Raw genomic sequence first — 17,084 nt, 5'->3', positions numbered from 1 at the left:
GGTAAAGTGTTCTGACTTTCTAGATATTTAAAAACAATATCTAGCTTTTCCAAACCCAACTCTACCTCCCCTTGTAGCCTGTTCAACGACTCCTTCACATTTATTAGTTCCATCTTTACACGAAAGAGGGACTGTGCATCGTGACAGCCATCCCTCTCCCCTCCCTTCACGTGATCTGCTCCAAATTTCGAAGCTATCTTCTCCTCCCAGGGACACCAAACGCTCACCGGAGATGGTAGGCAACTTGCCGGAGCCCTATTGATCTTCCCCGACATCTCCCCTTCCTTTGGGTTGATCGTTCCTGCCACAACAGCAGAAAAGGTCCTCTTAGGGCCCTCCCCTCCGCCACCGACAACCTTCACCGGGGGCATTGACCTGAAGCAAACCCGGCCCCTGGTTGACAGAAGCACGTTCTTGCTTGTCCCTCTCGGCAGAAACCTCTTTCAACCAACTAGGCACCCTAGCAATTGGTTCATGAAATGAGTTAAAACACTCCTCTGCCGATTGCGTCGACTGCCTCCACACCTCCGTGAAGCTCCTTCTTCCCACCCCCTCCTTCTCTTTCTTCCCCTCCCTGTCCTCCCTTCCCACACAAAGAGATGATTTTGCGAAACACACCTCCCTGATGAATCATTCCCAGCCTTGACCATATCTTCCTTCTGGAATTATGATTGAACCACACCTATGCCTACCATCGAATTCTTCTATTGTCAGGAAACGCCCATGTCTGTTGGAACATATTTGTGCAATAATCCGTGGATACCCTGCTCTGGATTAATCTCAAAAGACCTCAGAGGTTTTCACTACCACTACGTCCTCCACTATCCGCACCAACCACAGCAGTTCGTCCTTCTACAGGAAAATGGACTTATGCCTCCTTTTGCTTTTTTCCAAGATCCTCACCCCTGATGCTCCTCTCTTAATCAACACCTCAAACACTTTGGACTCCACGAACCACCTCCTCAGACCAGCCATGAACAAAACTATATAAATACTAGACACTAGATCAGGACTCACGCGCCACCCACTCGCCGGCACTTAAATGAGAAATTTATTATCCTTTCAAAGAAAATGACATTGATTTCTTCTTGAAAAAATATCTCTCCCAATGCTACATGTGATTACCCAACACAACGGGAATGTGGACTCTAGTAAAGGTCTTATACATAGATGTACCTAAGTAACCTCCATTTCACATATGAGTACACAATCCTTTAAGGATTTGGAATCAATATTATAAGTAGCCTTTAGGAGTTATTGTCTTACCTATTGATAGTATTTTGTGAAAAGACAACTTCTATGTCCGTTAGTGCATAAAACCTACACATTAACCCGAAGCCTCCAGCTTCTCTTGATCAAGGTAGATCATTAAGATTCGATATACCAAAACATAATCCATCCCATCATCCAAAATAGATACACCAAATTGAATGACATAACATAACAGTAAAACATTTAATCATGATAGATACATTATACATGATAAAATATCCTAACATTAAGTTTTACAATAATTGATCCACCAAAAGTCTCCCCTTTTTGTCACCAAATCACAAAGGGACAAAAACCTCTGCAAAACAAAACGATCAAGTGATGTCAAAATCATCACATGTATCATTTAAGATAAGATAACATCTCAAAATGTATAAAAAACAACACCCGTAAATTGTGTGTGTGCGCGTGCATGAACTCATGTGTGTGTGTGTGTGTGTCTTGATCCAACACAGTGCAAATGGTCTTCACACCTGACTTGATATGATCAACAATAGTCTGCAAATGGTCCAATTTCTTCATATTTTCTAGCACATTCCCATGATTAACAACAACTTTGGACATCCTAGTTTGACGTTGAGCTATTGTAGTGAACGACTTCATAATGTCTGGAAGGAGATATCTGATGACGATGAAGAAGCACCATGATCTCAAGCAACTTCTAGAGTAGGCACAATTGTAGTTGGCAATCAATGCAGATGAGCATCTAACTTTTGGACCGTTGCCATGGCCTTCCCAAACCTTCCAAAAGGAACATTCATATTCTCACTAGCTAGGATGTTCTGTAGATGTGCTTTGAGGATCTTTGAGATAAGACCTCCAAATGGTAGGGAAATAGCATTTTCATGATGACATGGGTACAAAAGCAAAAAGAAACCCACGCCCAAATGCATAGACTAGTTTCCCCTACCAAAACCCATTTCATTATTCCTATTGATGAGCCAAATGTTTTGCAACACAATCTTGGCTAAAAAATGCTCAAGAGTCCTCAAATTAACAATAGGCAGCTGCTTTTTAGACTCATACCACTGTAAACCTATGCTAGGGTTAAAACTAGCATCATCTCAACCTTGGTAGGATGCTGAGAAGTGACTAGATATGGAAACACATGGTTTTGGCTAATTAGATTAGGGTTGACCTAAAGAGTGCTGCCTATAACTTGGCCTTAAATAAGGGAGGATAATTGAAACTCATTGAACTGATGTTCGCATAGAAGTCGTGAACAAGCATGATGTAGGCTAAGTGATGTAGATCGGCAAGCCTCGTCTGCAAGCTTGTCTACAGCCCGTCCGGATGGGCCTGAACCCGAGAGCCTCATCTGAAGTCCTCGTCCGGGGACCATCCGGACGCCTATGTTATTTATCGTGTTTTTTATATTTTATATCTGTGGCCATCCGGATGGGCTTAAGTTTCGTCCGGACGAGCGCCATAGAGTTTTAATTCAATTTAGTTTCATACTTTTACTAAGTTTTGGGTTTGGAGACCTATAAATACATACTTTATAGACCCTAGAATGCAGTTGTTGTTTATGATTGAGTTTTGTTCAATAAGAAGCCTCAGAGTTGAGAATTCTTCTGTTTTTTCTTCAAAACTTAGAGAGTATCTAGCGTTTTAGAGAAGATTTCTTAGATCCTTTGATAGTATCAAGATCTACAAATACCTATCCGTTCTTTATTGCTATTATTCGCTGTAGCCCACTAAGTCAAGCTGCATCACTAAGGTAGGCTCAAAGAGACTTGGTCACTAACATCCTTGAAAGATGGTCATAATAAAAGCAAATTGAGGCCCTTCAAAATCGTCAAGCTTGACTTCACGCTCAACCACAAGTGAGCGTTTCCGAATCTTTTGAGTCATGGCTTTCATCTCCTCTCGAGTTCTTTTCTTGGTATTCGACATATCATGCAACAAAAAAGGCAAACAATCAAAAGACAACCAGCATAAACATCAATCACCAAAACAAAGGTGATGCACAACCAAAACTCATGCTTGTGTGTGACCATCTACCAACTCTACCTAAGTGAGACACTCCTCACAATCACTCAAACTCCCTAAACCTAAAAGAATCAATGAGTATGATGTTTAATGCATGATCAAATTAATATGTAAGCACACAATCACAAATATTTCAAAACTACCAAAACCATCGTTTTAGGGTATTTTGAAATTCAAAAATCAAACGTTCATCCATCTTAATGCATACAATCACAAGGATTTCAAAGCAATCAAAAACAATAAAAATTTAATGTTATTTTGAATACCTATGCAATTTCATACATTCACACAATGCAATCAAGTAAACATGTTATAACAAGAAAATTATCCTCAATATACATTCTTTAGATAGTAGTCAACCAATTATCACTCACAAATCAGCAAAGATGCATGAATACTAAACAATTCCAACCCAGTCTGAAACCTAGGTTTTGAACTATAGATAAAAATCAACAAAAGCAAAAACATGTTCGAGCTATGAAAACTTGCAACAATTCGGATTGGAGATTTGATTGATGAATTGATGCTACAAATACTCCCAAATCGCCCACATAACATCGAGTGCAAGAGAGAATGAGAGTTCGAAAACTAGAAATGAGGGAAAATGAACGATTTTCAGGTTTTAAAACTCAAGTCTAAATCTCCCGCAGGGCAAGTCCGAACATGATATCAACTTGTCTTGACATGGTCAAAGAAGCTTGGTTCCTATCATGTAGCCAGGTTTAGACATAGCAATAAGCTGTCCGGGCATAAATGTCTAGAGAACAAAGTTTCCCTCAAATTACCAAAACAAGAAATTCACTCTTCATGAGTGCAATACTCCATCAAACAGCACAATAATATGTCACATCATAAAAACAATTGCGATTAATGAATGTTAAGCATGCACAATTTTCAACACATGAAAAATTGACTTGAGATTTCACACACTTGATGGACACAAAACAAATCACACAAAATTTCATGATATGATCAATTGGTTCAAGAATTGTGTGTGTGTGCTCAAAATCCCAAAAACAAGTGTGAGACCATAACTTGATGTGGGAGGTAAGCTATATCAACAAACACCTTATGAGTAAGGTTGACATGCAAATCAAAAAAAAAAGTAAAAAATTATCATACTAGGGCCTAGACACCCTCATCCAAACATTCCCTCTAAAACTCAGAATGAGCTAAATCATGTCCGTTAGTGGCCGTATGCTTTTGCAATGAATTGGTCACTAACTGTTTCTATAAGGACAACCAAAGAACATTACACATATTCCTTCATTGTTTTTCCATTTTGGAAATGTCTCTTAAACAAAGATGCATAAGTCTAAAGGCTGGGGTGCATAGAATGTAGAGGTTTTTAGGTTATAGGTTCAACTAGCTAGTGGGTCAATTTGACCGATAAGCTAGTCAACCTCTCTTACATGGTTTCTTACCAAATGCATACCGATGTGGTCAAACGTAAGAAAATGGAATCCAAAGTGTGCAAAAGAAAATCCATGATTGATATGACATATCAATCATACAATAAGAATGCACACAATCCATCAGAATCATGAAATTCTCATGTTAAAAGTACATAACCAAAAATGTGTGATCACCACTCATAAAAGAAATTGATCTTTTGATGAATCAATCTCTTGTGCTAGTGACACGTAGAACCCAAAAGAAATATATCCTTCTTTTCTTTCTATTCCTTTTTCTTTTCCTTATATATATATATATACAAAACAAAAAAAAAAGAAACATGCAACATGATGCAAGCACATAAATAAGGAAAGATTAGAATGAGAGAAAGAAACACTAAATGTCATGGATGCAAAACATTCAAAAACAAATAAAATGCACAAAAGCAAATAAAAATGCATGATCTAGGATGCAGATGAGAATGCATGAAACCACAATCCTAATATAATAAAGGACACCTACACTAGGTTGGTCTCTTGCGTCTCCCCTTTATAGGGTGAATAGCAATCCCTCCTAAGTATGTTCCGATTTTTGCTGGGAACACCTTGTGAAACCTTAAGCTTGTCTAGCCTAAACACAACATCCTAAATCATCAAGACAAGCTCACCTAGGTCAATCTTAGGTGGGGGACTTTCTCTCTTAGGTTGGCTAGACCTAAGTTGGTAACAATGAGGTCAAATGTGACCCATTTTACCATAGTGATACACTTAGGGATAGAGCTTTGTTGAAGTTGTCTCCTAGGAAGGTTAACACCTTCAACCTTGGACTTCAAGGGAATTCTATCTCTCTTCCCTTGGCCTACACTCTTAAGTCCTTCAGATTGTAAAACACCATTCCCTCTTATCCAAATTTCTTGAACTAATATCCTCAACAACAATAGCGAGCACAAACAAAATCTTCCCTTGAGTACCAGGTGTGTCTTTAGAATATAAGGCATCACTGTCAAAACCAAGGCCATGTGTATCTCCATATGGTTTTAAAAACTCAATAAGTTATCTAGTTAAACACAAAACTCATGTTGCACATCATACTACGAAGCAACTAATTAATCAATTTGATCCACTAAGTTAGAGTTTTCAATATTCAAGGAATCATAAGCAAAATTTAATACATGCAACTGTTCAACCAAAGATTTCCTTTCAAGATTCAAATCAGCCAATTGTTTAAGCAAAGATTTGTTTATCTTTTTATGTTTAGCACATTATTTAAACACTTGGTTATAAGCCTTTTGTAGATCAATCTACTAATCAGAATCAGCTTGTGATTCTCCATCACAAAGTCTCATAAAAGCATGGAGGCTCAACCTCACTAGGACGACTTAGATCATTCACCAAATTGATGAAATTCATATAGCTCATGTTCATTGATGGATTAAGGGCTTTACCCTTTGCATTCAAGAAATTAGGATTAGCAGTCCTAACATGCCCGAAGCTCGAGCATTCGAAGCATTGTACAATCCCTCATTAGTAGCAGTACCTTTAGACACTAGACAAATCCAACGCCCCTTGCGAAATATGGCAACCTCCTTCCTTATTCTAATCCAACAATACTAATCCAACATAAGTTTTAGATTCTTGTCATATCCCTCATGCCTTCATTATGTGGCTATGAGTAATCCTCACGCAAAGACTACCCTTTGGAACACACGATTGATTTCTCTTGAACATAAAATCATCATGCATGAAATAAGTGTCTTATTGTTTTTGTCGCCTAGTCACTCACAATAAGACCAAAATATGGGTCAATATATAAATAATCTCTGAAGAAATCAAACCCTAGTACCTTGGTTCACATAGCAACCCCATACCGTCATACTCCGAATCCCAGCAAAACGACCCCGGAAGCAAATCGAGAGACCTCGGGTACTCAACTGCTCTCGCCTCGACGCTCGGAGAAGATTGAAGGACATCCACGAAAGACCTCCCGGAGTCGACCCCCAAAGAAAGAACATCCATGAGAAACCCCGCCGAAGATGGAACCCCAAACTCCGCCGTACCATCCAACTTGATCTGGGCCGCCAACAGTTGCCGAAGCTCTCCCGCAAAACGCCGCCAAGCCCCTCCCAAAGCGTCCCTCCGGAAGCCAAATGACTCCCTTACGACCACCCTCAGCCAACACCGATACCTCCAAGAACCTACCGGCCTTATTACCTCCCCCGTGGACCATCGTGGCCTTATCACCCTCACGGTAAGATTTGGCAATTTCTTCCTTCACCTGAACCTGAATCGCCGCTTCCACCGTTTCCACCAACCACGACGAACACCGAATGCTTGCGAAAATATACCCCACGAATCCTTTTCTCCTTTCCTCCAGACGAAGGTTAGGACACCCAACCTTTGCCGAGAGGCAGAAGGTTTTAGCTTCAAAAGAGAAGCTGCGTTCCATAACTAGTACGCCGAAACCTAACGCGCAGCACCAGCCGCGCCACTGCTCGCAGAAATTCAACTTTAAAAAATTCAAATTTTGAAATTCATCCGAGTCTAGAGAGAGAGAGAGAGACATTCTAGAGAGAGAGTCATATTCTAGAGAGAGTCGTATTCGAAGCATTGAACGCTCATGTATCATGTTACAGATGAAAAATCTCCGGTGGCAGTTTCGTTGAAACTAAAAAGTCGGTATAAGTCAAAGTCATTGACGAACAAGCTCTATCTAAAGTAGCGGTTTTACGGCTTGAAGATGGCGGAGGGCTCAGATCTGAGCCAACACACTTACGTGTTCAATCAGGTAGTCGGCGATTTGAAGAGGGTTGATGTGAAGTTCTGAGACGAAGACAAAGCGTTAATGCTATTGAATTCACTCGCAACTTCTCTTACGTATGAGAATTTGGTTACAACTATGACATGGGGGAAAGAGACCTTGGAGTTAGAAGACGTTAGAGGAACCCTGTTGGCTTTTCATCAGAGGAAGAAAATCAATGATGAAAGTTTTCAAGGAGAAGGGCTAGTTGTAAGGGGTAACCAATAGCGTGGAAGTAGTAACAAGAGTGGTTCGAATGGCAAGAATTCTCTGTCAAAGTCAATTGCTATAAGTATGGGAAGAAATGGCACATAAGGCGGGATTGTCCAGATAGGATGAAGAATAAGGACGATGAGAACGAAGGTTCCTCATGGTTTGTGAATGTAGTGGAGGAAAATTTAGACAATGCTGATGGTGATATGCTTTATGTTGCATCAAATTTAGAGCATCCTGTGTATTATTGGATTCTAGACTCAGCATGTTATTTTCATTTGACGTCCAATAGAGATTGATTTGACACCTACAGGTCAGTTAATTCTGGTATAGTTACTATGGGTAATGGTGCACATTGTAAAATTACTGGAATAGGTAATATTAGAATTAAAATGTTTGATGGTGTGGTTAGATCGTTATGTGATGTTAGACATGGACCAGATGTGGAAAAGAATGTGATTTTATTAGGCACCTTAGACTCAAACGGTTATGGTTATAAGTCTGAAGGTGGAGTAATGAAGGTGACTAAGGGTACGATGGTAGTGATGAATGGGCATAAAGGTATAAAGAATATCTATAAACTGTTGGGAAGTACAGTTGTAGGTGGAGTCACTTCTGTGGAGTCTGATTCTGATTGTACTGTTTTATGGCATATGCGGTTGGGTCATATGAGTGAGCGGGGCATGTTGGAGCTTCATAAGAGAAATCTGTTGAAGAGTGTTAAAACATGCGAGCTTGATTTCTGTAAGTTCTGTGCTATGGGAAAGCAAAATAGGGTACAATTCAAAACAGCCACACACAAGACAAAGGGTATTTTGGATTTTGTTCATTCTGATGTCTGGGGACCACTCAGGACAGCGTCACAGGGTGGACATATGTATTTCGTGATCTTTATTGATGATTTTTTCAGAAAGGTTTGGGTGTACTTCATGTGGCACAAATAAAAGACGTTTACCAAGTTCAATTTGTGGAAAGCTTGTAACATTCCACCCCAATGACACACAATACTGTCCGCTTTTGGCTCCCCTCGAACTAGACTTCCCAGGAGGTCACCCATCCTGTTACTACTCCAGCAGAAGCACACTTAACTGCGGAGTTCTGATGAGATCATGACCATCACGGCTTAAAAATGCATTGTTGTCATTAAGGGTGTAGTATACATTTAATTACATCCCTATCTCCATATCCAGGCGATGTGGGACGTCACAATCACCTCCTCTTAGGACCTAATGTCCCTGCTGGCGACCCTTATGGGATTAGCCCATTCTTGGCATTCGTCCCAGCGAGTACCTGCTAGCGACCTTCATGGGCTTGTGCACACTCCCCCCATCTCAAGCTGGGCTATGGCTTTGATACCATTTGTAACATCCCACCCCAATGACACACAATATTGTCCGCTTTTGGCTCCCCTCAAACCAGACTTCCCAGGAGGTCACTCATCCTGATACTACTCCAGCAGAAGCACGCTTAACTGCGGAGTTCTGATGGGATCATAACTATCACGGCTTTAAAACGCGTTGTTGTCATTAAGGATGTAGTATACATTTAAGCACATCCCCATCCCCATACCCAGGTGATGTGGAATGTCACAAAGCTGAAGTGGAGAACCAGACTGGGAAGAAGGTGAAGTGCCTCAGGACAGATAATGTAACTGAGTACACAAAGGATAAGTTCAGAGATTTCTGTGAGCAGCATGGTATAAAGAGACATTTCACAGTACGCAAGACACCATAACAAAATGGTGTAGCAGAAAGGATGAACAGGTCTATTGCAGAGAGAGCACGATGTCTCAGGTCGAATCCTAGACTTGCAAAGATTTTTTGGGCAGATGCAGTGAGAATGGCATGCTACTTGATCAACAGGTCACCGAGGGTAGTACTAGATGGGAAAGTTGCAGAGGAGGTGTGGATAGGTAATGAGGTAAATTACTCTGGTTTGAGAGTATTTGGTTGTCCAGTTTATGTGCACATACCTAGTGAAGAACGATTGAAGCTTGTTCCAAAGTCTAGACAGTATGTCTTTCTTGGATATGGGAAAGGGGTTAAAGGTTACAAGTTTTGGGATCCAAAGGCAAACAAGGTGGTGATCAGTAGAGACGTGGTATTTGATGAAAATTCAATGTTGAAGAGTACTTAGGGTAAAGAGCAGCAGGTGCCAGAAAGCAGTAGTGGTGATAAGCAGGTGGTGCAGGTGGAGTTAGAGACTCATGTGTAGGAGAACACTTCTCAGGGTATAGAGGCCTCTACTTCAAGAGTTATGGAGCATCACACTATAGCCATAGACAGGCCTAGACGCACTATCAGGCCACCATCCAGGTATGGTTTTGAAGACATGATTTCTTATGCTCTTGTCATCAGCAGCGGGGATCCTACTACTTTTCAAGTGGCTGTCAATAGCCAAGAGAAGAGCAGATGGGTGGGTGCTCTGGCGGAAGAGATGGAATCTCTGCATAAAAACTAGGCGTGGGATTTGGTGGAGCTTCCAGAGAGGAAGAGGGCGATAGGGTGTAAATGGGTGTTCAAGAAAAAGGAAGGAGTATCAAAAAAATGGGGGAAAAAGTTCAAGGCTCGCCTAGTAGCAAAGGGTTATTCATAGCAGAAAGGGGTTGATTATGAGAAAATATTTTCCCTAGTAGTCAGACATACTTCCATCAGAGTGGTATTGACGTTGGTAGCTCATTATGACATGGCATTGGAGCAAATGGATGTGAAGACAACTTTTCTCCATGGCGATTTGGAGGAGTAGATTTATATGGAGCAGCCAGAAGGGTTCAGTCAACTTGGACAGGAGCACTTGGTCTGTAAATTGAAGAAGTCACTTTATGGGCTGAAGCAGTTTCCAAGACAGTGGTATAAGCGGTTTGACTCCTACATGATTAGAATTGGCTACAGGAGATGTGAGTATGACTGTTGTGTGTATGTGAGGAGCCTTGATGATGACTTATTTATTTTTCTGTTACCGTACGTGGATGATATGCTTAATGCAGCTAAGAGTATCGTGGAGGTCAACAAACTGAAAGTTTTGTTGAGTAGAGAATTTGACATAAAGGATTTGGGCGGAGCCAAGAAGATTCTTGAGATGGAGATTCTCAGGGACAGGGATGCCAAGAGATTGTGACTATTCAGGCCGGCTATGTGAAGGTGGTGTTGGAGAGGTTTAGCATGGAGAATGCGAAACCGGTGAGTACACCTTTGGCGAATCATTTCCGTTTGTCTACGTCACAGTGTCCAAAGATAGTTGAAGAAACTGAAAACATGTCTAAGGTCCCATATGCCAGTGCAGTGGGGTGTCTGATGTATGCTATGGTATGTACTAGGCCAGATTTGGCTCATATAGTCAGTGTGGTGAGCAAGTACATGGCGAATCTGGGGAGACAACATTGGGATGTAGTCAAATGGATTTTCAGATACTTGAAAGGTACTACAGAGTATGGCATCACTTTTTTTAGACAGAAAAGTGATTTGTCAGTCGTCAGATATGTAGATGCGGATTATGCAGGGGATTTGGATGATAGGAGGTCGACTACAGGTTATGTGTTCACTCTTGCAGGAGGACCCATATGTTGGACGTCTATGATCCAGTCCGCGGTTGTGATGTCCACGACTAAGGCGGAGTATATGGCGACAGCTGAGGCTGCAAAGGAAGCTTTGTGGCTTACAGGGTTAGTCAGGGAGCTGGGTATTCACCAAGGTAGAGTTCTGTTATATTGTGACAGTTAGAGTGCCATTTACTTGGCAAAGAACCAGGTGTATCATGCGAGAACCAAGCACATTGATGTGAGGCTTCACAAGATCAGAGAATTGGTTGCTACAAGTGAATTGTTACTTGAAAAGATTCACACTTTTGAGAATGCAGCGGACATGTTGACGAAGCCTGTTACCGCAGACAAGTTCAAGCATTACTTGGACTTGACAAATGTCTCTAGGTGCTAGAAAGGAGAGAAGAGAAGGCCGCATCCCCAAACCTATTAATTCTAGGTGGAGGCCCAATACTTGATTACCTTCAAAGAGGTGAATACTCACTAAGGTGGAGATTGTTGGAACAAGTAGCTCATATTATACCACTGGCTCATTGAGTGTAATTAGTTTATGTGGGCCTGGGGACAAATAAGTTATTGGGGGTATTTTGGGTTTTCCAAAACACTTGTAATTAGGGTTTTCCTATAAATATGCTATATTGTAACCCTAAATCATTGAATAGTAAAATATAGCCGCACTCTCTCCTGTGGACGTAGGCACATTGCCGAACCACGTAAATCTGTGTCTCGACACCCTCTTGATCTCACTCATTTCGATTCCATATTATTCATCATTGTTGTGCACGGTAACAACACATTTCTAAGAGCATCACACATACAAGAGTTGCGGGAACCGGCACAACTCCAAACCATACGTGTTCTAGACACCCATCCCAGGAAACTAAACTTGGCTCTTATACCAGTTGTTAGGAAATTAATCCTATTACCCAAGACCCGTGAGAATTGGGAGCATCAAAGAGAGAGTTTTTCCCTTACAGTGTAAGAGAGTCGTTTGGGGAGCATCAAAGAGAGACTAATTGATGCTCCCAATTAGGAGAATTGGAAGCATCAATTAGTCATTTTACATTATTCTACTCTTGTACGTAGATGCCATGCTCATTGCAGGGGCTAGTATGGAAGACATCAACAAGTTGAAGAACCAGCTGTCAAAGCAGTTTGCAATGAAGGATTTTGGTGCTACTAAACAAATCCTTGGGATGAGAATCAAGGAACATGGTCAATAGTACACTGAAGATTTCACAGACAGAGTATGTGAAGAAGATTCTCAGTAGATTTAGCATGGATGGAGCTAAGTTAGTGAGCACACCCTTAGGGAGTCACTTTAGACTGACCAGGGATCAATCACCAAAGATGGATCAAGAGAAAGCATACATGAGAAAGGTGCCTTATGCCTCAGCTATCAGAAGTCTGATGTATGCAATGGTCTGTACTAGACCGGATATTGCACATGCAGTGGGAGTTGTACATGAGTAATCTAGGGAAGCAGCATTAGGAGGCAGTCAAGTTGATTTTGCGATATCTGAGAGGAACTTCAGATATGTCCCTTTGCTTTACAGGTGCAGCTTTGAAGCTGCACGGCTACGTGGATGCTGATCTAGCGGGTGATGCTGATAGTAGGAAAAGTACTACTGGGTTTGTATATACTCTAGGAGGTACTGCTGTGTGTTGGACCTCAAGGTTACAGAAAATTGTAGCCCTTTCCACTACAGAGGCGGAGTATGTGGCCGTGACAGAAGCTAGAAATGAGATGGTTTGGCTACAATGTTTTTTGAATGAGTTGGGAAAGAAGAATGAGAAGTTCGTTCTACATAGTGATCGTCAGAGTGCCATTTTTCTTGCAAAGAGCCCGGCTTATCATTCAAGAACAAAGCATATACATTTGAGGTATCACTTCATTCGATCTCTTTTTGAAAGTGGACAATTGTTACTTGAGAAGATTCGCGGAACTGTGACTCTGGCAGACATGCTAACAAAATGAGTGACTATTGAGAAACTGAAGCTGGTCTTTGAGCTTGAGGACAGGTGGAGGAGACATCTAGAGGAGATTCACTGTGTTACGACTTGGTGGATTCAAGTCAAGTGGGAGATTGTTAACGTGTGACTTGATTTTACAAGTCTTGGAGTAGGATCCAGCATCATTAAAGGAGGATTCTTTTGGCTCACGTTTTTTATTCCCAATTGCTCTTGGAATTAGTTTTCCTTTCATAGTATGAATTGGACTTGAAGTCCTTCTACGAATTGGAGTTGGAGCCTTGATTTAGCCGACTTTTATGTCCTATAAAAGGGGTTGTCCACAAAGAGAAAAAGTAATATTTGCTTTGTGTTTTGGTGTGGCAACAATAGAGAGAAAAAGTGAGAGCATCAAAGAGAGAGTTTTTCCTTTTTTTTATTATTCTCCTTTGGGCAAAGTGAGAATTGGGTGTATTTGGGACTTTGGGTTTGAGTGGTTTTCTTGCCCTGTTATTCTCTTGTACTCATCTTTTGATAGTGGATTTTCTCCGGATCGTATCCACCAGTGAATGTAGGCTTGTTAAGCCGAACGACTTAAATCTTAGTGTCGTGTATGATTTGATTGCCTTATCTTTATTATTCCGCGTACTTCTTATTTTTCGCATCTCACAGGTCCTGGGTAGGATTAATTTCCTAACACAGTGCCCCCCCCCCCACTAAAAAAAAAAAAAAAACTATCAAAAAATTGACAATGTCCCCAAAAGGCTAGTAAAACGACAAAAATGACCATAAATTTTCGTTAATAAGACAAAAAAAAAAAAAAAAAAAAAAAAAAAACCCTTATAAATTTGAGGAAAAAAAACAAAACAAAAAGAAGGAAGAAAATTTTATTTTCTTTTACAAAAATGATTTTTTTTTTTTCATTTTTTTTTAATTTTTAGTTTGAGATTTTTTTTTTATTTTTTTTTTTATTAATGGTATTTTCGTCATTATGGGGGATATTGGCAATTTTTTGTAGTTTGGGGAGACAATGTTGGAATTGAAAGTTTGAGGGAGGAAATTGTCAATTGGGTGATAAGTTGAAGGGAGTATGTGGATTTTCCCCATTATTTTAAATCTCAAGCTTGAGTATCTTAGTAAGCAATTACTAAAATGAAATGTACTCAATGAAATATGATTTCAAGAATACAAGAATAGTCAAAAGATTGAATTGAGAGGATTAAGAAATCGTGAAATTAAGTGACTAAATTTTAGATGACTTTAATTTCACTATAGATATTTCACGAACCGGTCAAATGTAGGAGCTTTGATTTACCAAAATGAATCTTATAGTGCAATTAAATTTTTTTAGTAGAATAAATTGTTATTAATGGTAACCTAGAACAAGTCATGAGATGACAAGTGTTATAGCCCATTGGATCTACTTTTATTTTCCCTTTAAGTTTCTTCTTCTCTGCTCAAATGGTCACACGTACATTGAGGAATAGAAAAAAGAAAAGTTTGTTTTAGCCTTGCTAAGATGGTAAAGTTTCTTATGTTTAGGAATATACAAATTAATACTTTATTGTGACTTTTGGCTGTCAATGCCACATACTTGCAAGTGTCTTGTCCGTGCATGTTTTTTATTCTAGTTGTGTTAATGGAACTTCTATGAACTTATCTTTGATTGTATTTGTTAAGCATGATTTTAGCCTTTTCAAAGGTATACTATCAATTTGGCAACATTAATGAACTATCATGGAAACTATTGTACCACGTTGCTTTGTAGCTTTTAATTAACATTTTTCAGTAATTATCACCAAATCTAAAGTCAAAGTCATGTAATGTTTACAAATTGTAAGTTTATGAAATAACCAAGTTAGAAGTCAATGTATCTTCTGTATCAATCGGTATAACTTCACATTTTAATTGAATACATAGTTGGCTAATAGACAACAGCAAATATGTCAATATAAGATATACATCTTCATTCACCAGCCCGAAGTTTCTTCTCTTTAATCTTTCTAAAAAAGTAGAAGATAAAGATCTCACATGTGAAAAACATTAAGTATCTAAAAAAATTAAGAAAATGTAGTATATTTTAGAACTTCTTCTATACTTTCATTTTATTCTTGGCAAGATTGATGTCTTCTTTTGGCATCTTTGCACCTAGAACAATATATCCTCTTTTAAGGAAAACAAAGGAAGAAGGAACTGAATCACTATTCGATTGTTGTTTGAAGTGTGCCGCAGGTAATTGAAAGACAAAATCTGGAATCAAATAAACTCAACAAATTGGATGAACCATCTTTGGAGCTGCAGGTTAGATATACTTTTTAGCAGGTGAATAATGTAGCGTTTGATGTTATAGCTAGGATGGAATGGCCATTTGTTAAAAATTGGAAACAACACGCATTAAGAGATAACACAAAATAGGAAGAGGAATATTCAACTTTATTCAACTTAATAAAATAACTTGCTTACATGGGTATTTATAGGATACAAATGACCCTTCTAATTTCCTTACAATAACTTCATTCGTTTACATCTCATACATATATGTAAAATAACTCTTGAAAAACTAAAACACACAACCTCTTCAACTCACTTAGTAACATATGAGAATATGAAATGAAAAGATTCAACTAAATGTTAAAATTAAGTTTATTATTCAACACTCCCTTTTAAACTTAATTTCTTTTAGCCTCCTAGAAATAACGAAGAATTCTTTTAGCCACCTTGAAATGAGGTAGGTGACTACATATAGCGACTAATAAGCCCAACTCCATAGAGAATATCCGGTCTTGTACATGTCAAGTATCTCAAACTTCCAACTAAACTCTTGAAGATTGTTGGATCCACTCTTTCTCCTTCTTTATTCTTCTTTGCCTTGACCACCCATTTTTGTCCAATGGGTTTTGTTCTTTTGGAATAGTCGCCAACTCCCATATGTTGATCTTTTCAATTGCTTTGATTTTCTCATCCATGACATTTCTCAATTTTTCATCTTTTACCGCTTCTTCAAAACCTATTGGCTCACAATCCGCAAAATGACAAAAGAGAGTTAGATCATCATTTAAATTCTCGGTTACCTCATAGAGTTCTTGAAGACTTCTCATATGTGGTGACATTTCACTTGAACTCCCTCTAGAAGATGATGACGACGGTGTACTAGAATTTGTTGGAGATGGAGAAGGTGTAGTGGGCTCTTCGTTTCTTGACTGTTCTTTTTCTTCAAGAAAAGGGAAGAATTCATATTTTTCTTCCTCTTGAATACTCCAATCCCAAAAGCCTTCTTCATCAAACTCTACATCTCTACTAATTACAACTTTGTTGGAATTTGGATTGTAAAGCTTTTAGCCTTTAGAACTTGAGTCATAACCAATGAAGATGTACCTTTTGCTTTTATCATCAAGCTTGGACCTCTCTTGATCCAGTACGTGTGTCTAGCCAATGCTTCCAAAAACTCACAAATGAGAAACACTTGGATTTCTTCTGCTCCATGCTTCTTGTGGTGTTTTGTTCCATAGGCTTCTTGTAGGACAACGAGTTGATAGATATCTCATACATATATGTAGAATAACTCTTGAAAAATGAAAAGACACAACTTCTTTAACTCACTTAGTAACATATGAGAATATGAAATGAAAAGACACTTAATAACATATGAGAATATGAAATGAAAAGACTCAACTAAATGTTAAAATTAAGTTTATTATTCAACACCCCCTTTTAAACTTAATTTCTTTTAGCCTCCTAGAAATAACGAAGAATTCTTTTAGCCACCTTGAAATGAGGTAGGTGACTTCATATAGCGACTAATAAGCCCAACTCCATAGAGAATATCCGGTCGTGCATGAGAATTGCCCAATTCTTTATTTCAAAAACACCATTTTGTTGTAGCGATCTCGGAACCGTTAAAGGGCGATGAATTCCATTTTCTTCACAA

General features: G+C 39.3%; 1 protein-coding gene across 6 annotated transcripts in view; it reads left to right on the top strand.

The window, feature by feature from the left end:
• The window catches only part of LOC132177009 (MADS-box protein JOINTLESS-like), a 69,032-nt gene that overhangs the window by 28,247 nt on the left and 23,701 nt on the right, over positions 1–17,084 (top strand). For all 6 annotated transcript variants that reach the window (XM_059589200.1, XM_059589203.1, XM_059589202.1 and 3 more), the window contains one exon: positions 15,379–15,457. In XM_059589200.1, coding sequence (XP_059445183.1) covers positions 15,379–15,457 — 79 coding nt within the window. The remainder of the gene's footprint in view (positions 1–15,378; positions 15,458–17,084) is intronic.

This window comes from Corylus avellana, chromosome ca4, assembly GCF_901000735.1.
Source record: "Corylus avellana chromosome ca4, CavTom2PMs-1.0".
Lineage (NCBI taxonomy): Eukaryota > Viridiplantae > Streptophyta > Magnoliopsida > Fagales > Betulaceae > Corylus > Corylus avellana.
Note: the sequence above shows the minus strand (reverse complement) of the source record. Positions and strands in the feature narration are given on the sequence as shown.